General features: G+C 44.2%; 1 protein-coding gene across 2 annotated transcripts in view; it reads right to left on the reverse strand.

The window, feature by feature from the left end:
• Positions 1 to 15,352, reverse strand: part of LOC118221760 (transmembrane protein 150A-like) — a 37,891-nt gene that overhangs the window by 4,929 nt on the left and 17,610 nt on the right. For both annotated transcript variants that reach the window (XM_035407126.1, XM_035407127.1), the window contains 2 exons: positions 14,543 to 14,610; positions 5,093 to 5,220 (listed from right to left, as the gene is read on the reverse strand). In XM_035407126.1, coding sequence (XP_035263017.1) covers positions 5,093 to 5,220; positions 14,543 to 14,610 — 196 coding nt within the window. The remainder of the gene's footprint in view (positions 1 to 5,092; positions 5,221 to 14,542; positions 14,611 to 15,352) is intronic.

Here is a 15,352-nt window from a genome sequence, read left to right on the forward strand (position 1 = left end):
GTCTGAATTAACTTGGTGAATTATGTGTGTGCATGACCCTGCCCAATCCCATAGGCAGGGCCAAGAATTCAACTAACTTTTCACCCTTATTTGTTCATACTCTTCAACCAATCTCCCCCCAACAAACAGACCAAGGTGTCCATCTTGGGAGAGCGGCACGTAACCACTCTAGGTTACTGCAGGTGGGTCAGGGGAGCAGTGGAACAAAAGATCCACTTTGTCCAATGGGCCTGTGGTGCCACGGTGGCTCTGAACCACACTGCACCTGATCCACACTGGGAGAGCACAACAGCCATTTAGACTGAGCCTGTGGACGGACAGCGAAGGTAAAGGCTCAGCTATTGGTGGAGGTGGTGGTGGAGGGGGGGGGGAGGGGCGGCCGTACAACAGCGCCTTGTCCCTCGGTCACAAAATGTGGAGACAAAGCACAATGGAAGGGATTGTGATCAAGTGACCAGGGCTTGGGCCATCTGACTGCAGCCAGCGGCTGCTGTGGACAGGATGTCCTCATCTGATACGAGGGGATTCAGGGTCCACAAATGCTTAGCTGACAAGAGACTATGCTGCACCAAATCAATGGATGACCACAAAGTGCTCCAAGCCAATTTAGGCCTCCACTGACTACACATGGACCCAATCCTGAAGCCTAGGACTTCAGTCAAAGCAGGAGGCCTTGGACGTGGCCTTTGGGAGTCTGGAAACTTCCCCAGTGATGGCATCACGTCATTGTCAAACATCTGCATGCAGCTGTTTCAGAGGAATCTTTGGTGGCTGCATCTGAATTCTGTCCCTCCCTTCTCCCTTTCACTTGTTCCTACCCCTTGGCTTTTCACAAACCTGTGCCAGAGTAAGGGCATCCGAATGCGTAACAGCAAAGGCAAGCGCTGCACCACAGCTGTTAAAGACCTGGTGTAATCACTTTTTTTCTTGCAACTGCACTTATTAGGCCACAAAATTTATTTATTTATTTTTTCAAATTTATAATCAGGAAAGTCGTAAAAATTTCCTTTTGATCTTAAGTATTTCATTTCAAACTGGAGGTCTAACACAGAGTGACATTCCACATGGAAACTGTCAGCCCAATAAACGTGTCGCACAGCTGGCTGGGTAAAATGTATGTAGTGAACATGGTCTCAAAATCACTAGTACCAAGGCATAAAAGCTTGGATGCTTTCAAGATAAAAACTTTAAGATTAACTGAATAAAATGGGATTAATACCACAGCATTTTTGGTTCTTCATTTATACCTATTACAATTTTAATTTAAAAAAAAACCAGACCAACTGACTTCTGATTTCACTTTAATAGCCTCTCAGGCTGCGTAAGCAGATCCTGGTCTTGCACAAGTCTTGAAGAGCAAGTGGTTGCCGCACAGCTCAGCTCCTTCAGGCGTTTGGCTCTCAGGCTATAGGCTACTGTCTCTTGCCCCCTTCCCGTAACTCAGCCCCCCTCCACCTAATGCTCATTTCCCATAAATGTCCTAAACACAGCACAATTGGGGAGGGGATACAGCATGGGCGCAAGCGCGCTCAAAACCACAAACATTCACAGATGTTAGCTAGCTTCGAGAGTGACTGAAAAACTGAAACTACACCGTCTTACAAGTCAGCAGGCATGCATAATCGGCGGTTGGGCACTGATTTTCCAGTGAAATAATCTATTTCCTTTGAAACGCCACTCTCTGGTTTCAGTACGCAGTCAATTGTGGTACATAAAGAGGAAAAGGCCAGTTTGATATTGGGCGATGTATTATCGGCTGATGGGTATCGCTACATTGTCACTGTCACCAACACTGCATTATCGCTCGACTTTGATACTGAACACTGTCTCTCATAAACTGTTTAAACACGTAACCGATAAGAACGCACAGCCGAAGAGAAAAAACTGACTAAATTATACGTAAAATATTTCAGTCATCTTGACCTTTATCAGATATCTGGCAAACAATGGGAGAGAACGGGTATACATAACATCAGATCACCTAAACAGGTGTACGTAGTTACATCTTATAGGAGAATTTCTTCCTAGAGTATCAGGCTACAGACATAACATGACTTATATTAACTAGTCAGAGACCATCAAAATGTATCAAGGCACAACAAGAAAAAAATACATATACCATACATAAAGAGAAGTATGGTGCCAACCTGTTATAAATGCAAATTTAGTCAATAATCTGGCTCAAACGTGTTCATAATTCCCTTTTAAGAACAACATAAGTCAGGGGGGCCTCAAGGGAAGTGATGGCTACTGTACCTGCACTCATGTTTTGGAGATGACTGCTGTGCGGTCATGACCTAGAACATCTGGTTTACAGTATACTTGACGTTTCAAATGATTTGCTGCTGTACGATGAAAGGAGAGAGCCCATTACTTCAGGCAGGCATTCCATTTGTAATAAGTTTAGGCCTGGATTTAATCAACCTTCTTCCTTGACATCGACTAACAAATAAATAAGTCTGTTTTAATTAATAGTTTGGGTCTGTTGTCAGTAATACACATTCTGATGTCTAATGGTGATTTTTCAGTCCTACATCTATCTACTGTAGTGTACACTCTATAGGCTACTTGTGGCATTGCAAAATACCCTTTCACTGAATACAAGTGGCTTGTCTAATTTTTGTACAGCATTAGAGCAAAGCAGACCATACAATCCAATGACCTGCAAGTAGAATAAAACTAGTAACTGGAGATAAAGCCCACTGGAGAGAATACTGTTCATAAAACGGCACGAGTTGCAGCAAAAAAAAAATCCAAAGCTTGTTTTTAAGCTGTGGTCGATTTAAACAGGCTATATTTAAGGAACACAAGCAGGGCAGTCCTTGTCTTGGGAATATTTTACTAACCAAATGGTAACAATGAAACAAAATCCATTAATGCATTCTTTATTCTTACTACTGTACATTACCGGAAAAATATGAAGTCACCTTGAAGTAGCAACAGTCTATTTTTCCACAGTTTGATGTCTTCCTGTGCTACGGAAACCATTAAGCTGAATTTGCAGTATGCTACAAATTTGCAATCCAAAGTAAAACAGCAAGCACAAAAGGCAGGTGTCCTTTCTTGTATCTGACCAATAAATTATAATTCTGGACATCATTCACTTGACGAAAACTAATTTTCTTATGTAAGAACTTTGTACGTCCGGCAGCAAAACAGACTTTATTGGAGTACGGCGCCAGAATAATCGGGTAAGGTTTGTTCTGATTTGATTAAACTGCATATGCCCTTAAACAGCCTAAGTACATTTCATTGAATCCCTCTGTCTGTCTCCTGGGCTTGATTGTGTCTGCTAAGCTGAAGTGATGTAGTGGTCAATTCTCAACAGAGCCCAATCATTTTTTTTTACATTTAACTCTATTTGAAAAGCCACAACAGTTTTAGCGACAGTGCCAAACCAGTCAAGTGAGAGTCTGATTGCTGTGGACATGCCGCCGGCGATCTCGACCATTTGAGCAAATGCGTTCCAACGGATTCAGTTCTTGAATTAATTATGAAACCATGTGGAATGATCCTCACTGTTAAGAGTAAGGCAAGGTGCTCAAAACTCAAGGCAGAACAGTCTTAGAGGACCGCCTTCTGGATTTTACCACATGTCATAGCGCAACTCTTTCCAGGCCGATGCAGCTAGGCCAAACTTTCCAAGGGAGCCATCTACACTCCGCCATTTTCCACAAGGACCGTGCCACGTCATTTCCAACAGAGGCCTGCCTGCGAACAGAGCCTGGCTTTAAAAACACCACCAAAATACTCTGGAGGAGGGAAGTGAGAAGCTACAGACGCACACGTTTTTCACGGTTCGCGCACTCCCACGGAACGGCGAACCGCGCAGGATTTTCGCAAGAGACGGCACGTGCGAGCACGCAGAGGTCGCGCGCTCTAGCGGGAAACTCGGGAGCTGGACGCGCATCAAAGGCGGAGATCGGGAGGGGAGGCTTTCCCGCGTCTCCTCGAGTTCTTAGGGATCGTAAATCACCGCAGAGCGTCCCCCTGCATCGTGCCGGGCGGCAGGGGGCCGGGGTCAGAGTGCGCGGCGCGCGCGGTCCAGGACAAACACCGCGCCGAGTCTGAGGCCTGTTGTTGGACGGGCTTGTTGAGAGCTCATTGTTTACAGTACGTTATCAGGGGGAAGACCTCCCACTCTGCGTCTCTGCGGCATCCGTCTTCAGCGCCGCACCCCCCCACCCCCGTCCAGTAATAGCATGCTCAGTGTGGTTTCTGAAAAATGAAGACTTCATCGTTTCAAAAATAAATAAAACAAAATATGCTTTTAGGTTAAAGTAACATGACGCTTCTAAATAACATTTTTGATGGCTTGAGCTAAAGACTGCACTTTATATCTCCATTAATACACACCTTGTTCATTCTCAAACTCATATTGTTTTGGGTGTTTTTTGCCTCATAAACATAAGCATAATTTAAATTTCATTTTACACATAAATGTTAAATACTGGAATTTGTGAGTTCAAAACATTTTCACCTAACAAATTCCACCAGTGTTGGTTGTTTCATTAAAGTTCAGAGACGCTGCCCAGAATATCTCCCGGAATACCATCATTATTAGTTACGTTTTATTAGTATCCTGTCACAACGCTATCACCAACGAAGATAGAGCACAAAGATCAACAGAAGAAGCAGCATCACTGGTCTCCGTCCATAAATGGCAGCACTAACCATAAGCATCAAAGGGCAGATATGGCCTAGCAATAACATCACTAGAGACAATTCCTGGAAAAGCGAGTGAAATGTGTACAAAGTGAGACCATAATCAAGAGCCAGTGTAAGCAAAGGACTTTTTTTTTAACCTAAGAAATTTAAGGCATTATGCAACCCCTGGAAAAAAAGAAGCCAAACCAAACAGAGTGGGGATGAATGATTCTTAGAAATTTTCTCCACAAAAATATAGCGTGTGCTGTATGTTTTGCGTGCGAGTAGACTACAGGGGTGTCTGTGTGCGTGAGTACTGTGCGTGCAGGAGCGTATGCATGTGTGCATGTAACTTACGGCACGAGCGCGTGTCAGTTTGTGTGTGCGTGCGTGCCTGTGTTTGTGTGCGTGTGTGTGTGTGTGCTTGTGATGGATTGGTCCTTACCTGGAAGTTTCCCACCATGATGAGGCCTGCAGCACAGATCCAGCCAGTGGAGAGCCCGGCCGTGTTCAGCACACAGTTCTGGTACTTCTCAACGACAAGGCCATACCGCAGCAGGCCGATCACCATCACTGGGAGGAGAGACACAAGAGAGATTCACATTTTCACAATTTCAGACCATGGAAGAAAAAGACTTGTGTTCTACCACCCCGAAAGTAAACGCTAGTAGATATTTATGTCGGACGTGGATGACTGCATTACTTAAGACTTTGTATTTTCTCCCCAGATAGAAAAATTTTATAATGATTTCCACTTCTCAAAAAAAAATGTTCTGATGATGAATGGTTGCAAGTGGATTAGTATTCTTGTCCAGGAAGAAAGAATGCCTCCAACTCCCAGAATGCCTTGTTCAGGCATGTTTCCACACTGCTGGCCTTGATGAGTCAGCGAGATTCAACCAGACAAAAATGTTTCAAGTGCTCCATTTATGCAGAAGATCTTCCACAACTGAACTGTGAATCAGGAGTACAATACACAGAGGGCACTCTGTGAAAGAAAATCACTAACTAGAGCCTACCCTTCATTTATGTGAAAAGAAAGACTAGCAAAAAAGATTTTTGGCACATGGCTCCTCTTACCCATAGCTAAAAAAGAACAACGCTTTTCTTCTGTACACATGTGTATCCTATTGCTTAATTTCTTGTCACGTTACATTAAATTACATTAATTTAGTAGATGCTTTTAAGCAACTAACAACATAGGAGAACAAGACTACATTCCCATTATTCTCATGGGAAATATTACCAGACCTGGCAAACAACATTCCCAGACCTGCAGGTGTGTTTGTGTGTGTGTGCGTTTGTGTGCGCATGGCTGCATACAGGTGAATGTGATAGCAGATAACAGTGTAGATTCATTTGTGCACACGTTTCTCTTATTTACTACTCTAACGGAGTGTTTCCACTAACGGTGTGCCACGGCACTCTGGTGTGCCGTCAGGCGAGGTCAGGTGTGCCGTGTGAAAAATCCTTTAAAAAAAATTTTAATGTGCAAATGAATTTAAAAAACTTAAATGAACAAATCCCATTCACGAAAGCCAAAATAAATGTCATTAAAATGCATATCGCTTAATTAAAACCGCAAAAAACCACAAAAAAACATTTAGGCGTGTGTGGAGGGGGGGCTGCAGGGTGTTTATTTTTTATGCTTTTGAGAGCGGTGTGCCATGAGATTCTGTAAATTTGGAAAGTGTGCCGCGGAAGGAAAAAGATTGGGAAACGCAGCTCTAACGTGTCTCTGAAGAGTCTTCTGTAAAGTCTTCCATATTTTTTGCCCTGCCTTGCCAATGCCTAATGATGGCTGACAGAGAGCCAACTCCAGGCCCCCTCCTCACCCCATGCCCACCCTCACCCCCATCTCTGCCCCTGCAGTGATAAACACACTCCATTCCTTCCAGACCACACTCATTTATTTCCTGGGATGCTTCCCAGAGTCTTTTTTTCTACAACGTCCCCCCCCCCCCCAAACTCCCTCAAATCCTGTTTCGCCGCTCCCTGCCCGTGGCTGCCAACCCTGACAGAAATGAGAAACAGACATGAGAAGCAGAGACCTGCTGCTATAGCAGGCATGGATAACCCCTCCCACTCCATGGATAACCCCTCCCACCAACAGTCCCACAGTGTTTTGCAGGTTTCAGGACTCAACTGCGAGCATTTAACGCCATCTCACTTCCTACTGCAGAACCACCTCCTGCACTTACAAAGGGTCTGATTTCAGAACTTAGTTGCTGAGATAGACCAACAAACAAAAGACAAAACAAAACCTCCCCATCTAAAAGCTGAACTCCCTTTATCACTAGACCCGGATCAGAAATGGACACGGACCTCACAGAGAGAGAGGCAGAGTCTGAAGGCCTCAGAGCACCCAGAGATGCATGGGAGTCGCCGTGGGAAGAGTAAATGTTTACAGCTTCTAGGCTGAATCACTCTGTGGAGTGCGGTTAGTCACCGGGAATAAAGGCCACAGTTACAGGGCCAGGAAGTGATGTGTTACTTTCTGTTATTCTTCTCACATGAACACCGCTGTAAAAGCTGATTTCTAACTGCTGTTTTCCGCTGGGGCTCCGCGGGTGTATGAGATGAGATGAGATCCACGGTGCCAAAAGCAGCAGCAGCATTCCATCTCAAACTGGGAACATCTGAAGCACAGGCCAATCAAACTGGGGACATCTGAAGCACAGGCCAATCAAACAGGGAACATCTGAAGCACAGGCCAATCAAACTGGGGACATCTGAAGCACAGGCCAATCAATCTGGGGACATCTGAAGCACAGGCCAATCAAACAGGGAACATCTGAAGCACAGGCCAATCAAACAGGGAACATCTGAAGCACCGGCCAATCAAACAGGGAACATCTGAAGCACAGGCCAATCAAACTGGGAACATCTGAAGCACAGGCCAATCAAACTGGGAACATCTGAAGCACAGGCCAATCAAACTGGGAACATCTGAAGCACAGGCCAATCAAACTGGGAACATCTGAAGCACATTCGCACCTGACGTGACCCAATGTTCCTTTAAACAGCAGTGGCAGATAAACACGTGTACTCCTTCCTTCCTTCCTCTCTCTCTCTCTCTCACACACACACACACACACACTGAATATACCCAACTAGCATGCATCATCCACACAATGGAACTGACACTGTTGTACAGCTCACATACTGGTACTGTTCGTATACAGGTTTGGAACTGGATTTGCAACTCTGGTGCAGTAGGCTTGATTCCCAGGTTGAATGCTCCAGTAGTACACTTGAGAAAGGTGCTTAGCCTGCACTGCTTCAGTAAATAACCAGCTGTACAAACGGATTATGTGTAAAAGAATGTAAGCTGGGCAAGTCGCTCTGAATAAATGCTTGCTTAATGGCTAAAGTGCTCATGTTCCAGCACTGTGAATTGAAACAATATGAATAAATAACAAAACATTATTTCATAGAATGTAACACTTAAACATTGATTGTGATTGATAAACACTGTAGATATTGACAGTAACTATTTTATTAAAAATCTTGTATTCACTGGCTTTCCAAAGGGAGAGTGGTGCTGCAATTGAACAGCGGTTGGTCTTATTTTGGTTGGGCAGTGTTAAAAAGGAGCCTTGTGAAGGTAGGGCCAAACCCAACACCAGGCGTTAATGGTCACATGACCCCGCCCCCAGCACTGGGGTGGATAAGAATGCCGTTACCCTGGGAACGCTGTGGCTGAAACTTCACACGGTCCATTTTTCTAATGGTGAAAAAGGCCAGAGCTACTGGTTTTGCAGAATTAGCCAGTAAAGCGCACAGCGAAGGCAGACTGCTCCATACGGTCCACTGGACTGGGGCCGGTAGCACTCCACGGCACAGCCCGTACCCCGCCTAGGAGAAAAATAAACCCGCGTTGCCTCTGAAGCAGCGGTCGAACCAAACAGGCTATTGTTTCAGTGGGTGGGCAACGCGAGACAGTGCTGGGAGGGGAAAGAGCCGGGGGCGGGGGGGCACACGCCCAGACATCCCGGCCGAGCGAGCGCCCTGACCCCCCCCAAAGGGACGGGGAACAGGACGCTCCTCCCGATCGGCGGGGGGTGCATACCTCACCTTCCTGCCCCACCTGTGACGGTTGGAACTCTGAGAACTGGCCTGTGGAACTCTCAGAGCAGTAGGGACCTGCGTTTTCATTCCTTTAAACCCTGGTTTTTCTTTCTCATATGATCCTCACCATGTCTTCGGAAGTGCCTGGGCCTCACACACAAGGTGTAGTTGTGTTACATTTAAAGTGGTCAGTCTTCTCTTTTTTGTGTTTTTGTCAACTTATGTTGCCTGTGTGATTGGCTTTGTGTAAAATGCTTTAAAATGCTTTTAAAAATGAAGACGGGCCTGAAAATCTATGAATATTTGTGCCTTCAAAAGTCTAAAATACACTTGATTTTACTGTACGTATGTGCATACTGAAGGCTTCTAGTTTACTTCAATATATTTTATGTTCAAATACTGAAAGCAAAGGTACAACACAATATCATAAATAATACAGCCTTGCACCCTATTTGTACTGTAATAATTTAAATAATCACATCACTGACTGTTTATTAATTATATTTGTTAATTATATTAATTATACCATATATTATATTTAATTATATTGTGTTAATGAAATAATAAGGAAAATAAACTTTCATGTTGGGAGCTTAAATGAACAACAGAGACTCATTCACTCTGTATCACTCTATATTCCATCTATATTAACTCACAGTCAGGCTAGAAGATTCATTAGATCAAATTAATCCACTGTTTTAATTTCTATGCAGGTTACACACACTCATGAATATCAACAAGAATAATCAAATTATTTTGTTTGGAAACAAGTATGTGGAATAAATTAAAGATCTCTGTGATGCATATTTGCTAATGAAGTAGCCACCTCTGTAGTCCATTATTTGAATAATTGAATGTTTGAACTTACCCAGCACTCAAATACACATTAGACCAAAACAAGTCAGTATGTGGTATAGATTGCTCCAACAAAACACAGCTGTGTGTGACTGAATGCTTTTGCAATAGCCAAGCCATAAAAAACACTGCAACCTAAGTTAACCTATATAAAAGCATCTATTAAGCAAACAAACTGGATTGTAAAAAGCAATTTGGTATGGTGAGTAAGAGAATAAGGTCACAGCGACTAACGTTAAAATCGCACTGCGGGGGGCTGCATGTTTTGCAAACATTATGTTTTTATGCTGCAAAATCTCACGTGGGATGCAATAGGTGCCTGGCTCTCCGGTCCTACCATGAATCATTGCATGACAGAAAAACGGGAGTCATGGCCCTCGGTTTGTGTTTGTTTGTGTGTGCGCGCGCGTGCGTGCCTGCGTGTGTGTGTGCTGTACTATGCATTACAACAGTGTGGTACGTCTCTGTGGTCTGAATCATTTGATTCGGAGAAATTTGATTAGGAGAAATTTTCGCGGAGAAATCTGATTAAAATCTGTTCATTATTAAGTTTAAACTTGACCAAAATGCATGTGATACAGCGTTTTGTGTGCATGTAACTTGAACACAAGCAGAAAATCATCACGTTTTCATCAAGGAACTGCATGGTGTTTTTGGCCAACTCATTTTACGATGCCACAACTGGAGCTACTGTATGTTTGAATTAATTTGCATTAATTCATAACACACGTTCCTCGTGAACTGGCATTGATTCTTTTATATATCTGCAGTTGTGTAGGCAGTCTGAGAGAACATTTCACTCCTCACAACTTACTGCACTGTCCAGCTGAGTGTTAAGCACATTCCATGAAATTAAACCATGTACAGCAAAAAGGAACGTCCTGGAACACGTTCTCATGACAGAGGTCAAGTGAAATAGGCTGTGGCCCTTTCGTTTCCTTCTTTTTTCGCTTTGTCAGTTCTTGTGGTCAGTTAAACCATAGTCTTCATCTGTTTTATATGGCTTTATATATAATATTACTATATAATTTTGTATTTCCACACATACCACAGACAACATATTTGTGTCTTAAGGTAATGCACTGAAAGGATCATTCTTAAAAAGAGGTCCTAACATTCTGCTAGGGTTGTTTTTATGGATGCAGTAGATGGTGATGATTCACTTTTTCGACAGAGAGCAATGTTTCACCGTTTCCACCCGGAGACAGGACGGAAGAAACCAAACAAAAAAGAGGACACTGAGAGACAGGGCTGCGCCTTTAAACTTCATTGTCCGTGTTTAAAAAGAACCGTATTTGCAATCACCCGAGCTCAAAGCTTGGAATTCTAAACCACTTCCAAGAGGAGGGGAAAGGCCTGCCCTTTCCTAGTAGCAAAGGAAACGTTATGTGAACAAACATGACCTGGCTGCTCCAATGCATTCTCTTGTGTCTGTCCATTCACCAACCGGGACAAGATGCCCCAAAAAACTTTTGCCTTTCAGTGACGGTCCTCCCACGCCATAAGGTACAGTTATCTAATTCAGGACCATGTGAAGTTTCAGCCACAGCGTTCCCAGGGTAACGGCATTCTTATCCACCCCAGTGTGGGGGGTGGGGTCATGTGACCATTGGCGCTCGGTGCTGGGTTCGGCCCTACCTTCGCAGGCTCCTTTTTATCGCTGCCCAACCAAAATGAGACCAGCCGCTGTTCAAACAAACACAGCGGAAGGCAGACAAGCTGGGCCTCGCTCGATAAGTTTGTTGCATAAGGGCCACATTAAAAAAAGAACAAAAAAAAAAACACACAGAAATGCCATCTGGTCCCGCTGCCCAGCCCATGCCCCGCCCCCAGTGACACACAATACGCCCCGGGAGCTCGGGCCATATGTCTGTGCACTGGGGTGCCGTGGCACCGCCCCCGTCCTCCACCCACTGCACGTCAAAATAAAACAGGCGTCCCTTCAGTAGCGACTGCAGACGGCGTGACCCGGGGTCGACCCTCGGGCCGAAGGTCACAGTCGAGCTGCAGCGGCAGACAGGCTAGCAGCTCTCCGTCGAATTTGCGTCGGGTTGCAGCGGCCAAAACTCCGACTGAGCACTCTCTATTTCAGTTGACTTGCGGGGTCATCTTGCTCTTGAAGGCTTTGTCTGTTGTTCCCGTCTATGTTTGCTTTGCTAATGCTGTTTTCAAACAGGCCTCAGTTGTTCACTTTCATCATCCTCCCCTAATGCGTCCGTGCTTGCTCTCAGACATGAATCTGTACTTCCATGCACGGCTACATGGCTTAAGATACATTTGCAGTCTTCTGAGGAAAAAAGCCAGCAAGTACTGGCCAACTCAAAAACTCTGGTAAATTAGTGTTTCACTGGGCTAAACCAGGTGCAGTCAAAATCAGTAGCAACTTCGACAGTCTGATTTGGGTATATCCAAACGACTACCTTCCTTGAGTTTAGCTTTCTAATGGAGTCACCATTTATCTGGGATTGAAATGAACTGAACAGCTGCAAGAGATGGAAAGGAAGCACTTCTAAAGCAAGCACTAAAAAAATAACAATAATAAATCAAAAAGATACATAAATGTTGCTGCCGGTTTGATTCCCCACCACGGCACTTGATGTACTATGATCCCCTCTTTCCTCTCTGATTCCCTGATGTGAATAAAGTAAAAATAGATAAGGAGGGCTGACAGTCCAATCTCTTAAAAATATATACATCAAGACTTACATTTCATGTCTAGGGGAAATATTTACATTTCACGTCCTGGGGAAATTGTATTTATTGGCGGTTGGAGTTCATGTGGGATATGTAATATGAGCCAATCTACTTTTTGGGAGACAGGTAAGGGGGGAGGCTAAATAAATCTGGAAATCTGGGCAAATGCTTCTCTCTCAGGTCTCCCTTGATGCTCCCGTTACAAAAAAACGACTGCAGCTAACTGCAAAGTTATACTGTGGTTTAACAGAACAACGGTGAAGTGCAATGCATTTAAATGCAGTATAGAAGTGCATTCATGAAACCTTCAAATGAAGCAGAGAAACTGCATTATAACTGCAGTAATACTGCAATTAGAAAACACAACTGCGTCCAACTACTGCAGAAATACTGCAATAATTGCCACCATAACAACTACAGTTGAGCTGCAGTTATTTTTTATTTTCCGTCCCCGTAAACGCCCCCCCGGGGACGGCCGCGGGTCCCGCCCTGGCTTTAGCGCCGAGAACACTCAGGGGCCAATCCTTCAAGCGGCTCGCGACCACCAGAGGTCCACGGGGGGGTGAGCCAATGAACACGGGTGGGAGGCGGGGCAAGGCAGCCCAACACCACTGTCTGTAGAACTACTGCGGCATAAACGGTTCCCTTGGCTTCCCTTTATTCTGCTTTTAAACAGATCCGTTTCCACGGCGGCCGGGCCAAGCCCTGGCACACTGTCCATTCCCGCCCCCTCCCACAAAAAAAAACATTTTCCACTGGAGTGTTCTTTTCCACTAAAATGGCCCATAATGTTTGGGAAAGGCACCCAGCCAAGCTCCTGGCAGTAGCTGGGGAAAGCAGCTCTGGCCCTGGCCATGCCTGTAACTGCATGGCAGCCAGGCTGGGCCCACTGCTGCTTCTCACAACTGAGGCTAATAAACCGAGACACTGCTGAGCCTGACCGGGAGTGGCATCTTACTGAAGTACAAACACACAGACAAGCACAGACAAACACGCCCGCACATGCACACACACACACACACACACACACACATACACACACACTAAGTACATTCCTGATTCAGCGCTGCCGACAGAGGACATTTCTGAAAAGATGTTTCAGTGAATCACTTACCCACCTAACACAAAATGTCCTCACAATGTTACCGGAATGTTCTGTCAATGTGACAACGCTGCCGCCACATTGCAGCAACATTGTGAGAACGTTTTGTGTTAGCTGGGTTAGCCGCTGTGGGAATCAGCATTAAGTTGTTCCCGCAAGTTTCCATCTTGTTTTAATGTGAAGAACCAACCACTGTCAACCACTAACTGTACTAAGCCACCCAAGAGGCAGAAGACAAAAATCTATGAATGATCAGGTCTCACATAATGTAAAACTGCAAAAAAAAAAAACATATCACGTGACTTATAAAGAGAAACAAAAAAGGGTTAGGGCAATGCAATGGAAAGGATTTCCTCTTCCTAATTTAGAACTTAACCCGTTCAAACTGTTCCTAGAACCCTGCTGGACAGGAACAGGGCACTTTGACTGGACAAAACGTTGCGTGAATCTTTTTGACGCTATTTACTTCCAAGTTTTCATTCCAGACATCCACTCTTTCCACAGTTATTGTGTCACTCACTGAGGGGCACTGTATCAGGGTCACCTGGCACCATTGCCCCCAAAACTTGGCAGGTCAAATGATCCACGTGAGGCTAACCTGACACTACAGCATATATGGTAACAGCATAGTGCGTAGTAATTATAATAATAATAAGAATAATAAACTTTATTTGTACAGCACCTTTCATGCAGAGATTCAAAAGTGCTTTACACAGTGCAGTGGAGAGAATAAAATGTAAATAAAGTAAAATAAATAAAATTATAAATAAATGAGCATATAAAATTTACAAATAAAATAGCTTGTGATAGATAAACATGCATAAAATATAAATGAAAAAAATATCATAGAAAAACAAAAATAAGCATAAGTAAAAATGGGTAAAGATCTTAAAATATTTTAATAAGCAATGATAAAATAGGAAAAATATTATTTAAAAACCAAAGTAAATAGGCAGGTTTTAAGTTTGCTTTTAAAAGTCTCTACAGAGCTCACTTCTCTAGTAGTCTCTCTCTAGGAGTCAGATAGCAAGAGAGTAGAGTGGAGATCATACTCTAACACCTAACATCAAATAACCCCTCTGGCCTTCTGACCAGACACCCAGAAAAAGCACACGTGGACCTCCGTTCCTCAACAGTGACCGAGGCGACGGGGGTGCAGCGGGGGACACTCACCCATGAAGGAGCCCGTGCTGCAGATCAGACTGAAGAAGCAGCTCTCTGGGGGCAGGGTACCACACTTACTGCAACACAAGAGAAGACCCCACAAGAGAAGGTCAGAATGACGAGTCAGAGCATAAAAGAACACGCATTAAAAACTAAGGGAACGTTCACATCTGCCCTCCTTCTCTTAAAACCAACTTTTGCAGTTTCGCGGTCATAATTTGGGTGTACAGTACGCTGAAGCCCGAGTTTCATTTCAAGGTCTTTGGAACAAGAGCAACAGGTGTTTGAGCCCAGGGAAAGCACGAACCCGCGGAAAAAAATCTCTGGGTGAAGCAACCAGACACGAGGCAGATGGTGCCTAACGGGCAGAAAAGTAAACACTTGGAACGCCCTTCCAAACACCATCCATGTGGTTCCATTTACGTGTGGTTCCATTTTTTGTTTGGAGAGTGACCGCACATGACCTTAGAGGGCACCTTTAACACTGACCCCAGGGACCATGTGTTTTAGTTTCTGAAGAAGAGAAAAAAAAAGGGAGGGGGGTAATTTCTCCCAGAACTGTCACTGGTGAGGCTCATGCATTTACAATACCCACTGAGGTGCAGTGCTTTGCCAGTCAACAGCATTTTAAAGCAGCGCTCCATAAACTCTGTATACTTCTGACTCACTCAAAGTTACCCAAGAAGGGGGCAACAGCTCCCAGCAGCAGGATAATTTTGTAAAAAAAAAATTTTGTACTTAAAAAAAACCCAAACCCTGATATTTGTTTCATTAGACTTGAACTCCAATCATGGTTTTCCTTTAGACTTAGTGTCATGT

Source organism: Anguilla anguilla, chromosome 2 (genome assembly GCF_013347855.1).
Source record: "Anguilla anguilla isolate fAngAng1 chromosome 2, fAngAng1.pri, whole genome shotgun sequence".
Classification (NCBI taxonomy): Eukaryota; Metazoa; Chordata; class Actinopteri; order Anguilliformes; family Anguillidae; genus Anguilla; species Anguilla anguilla.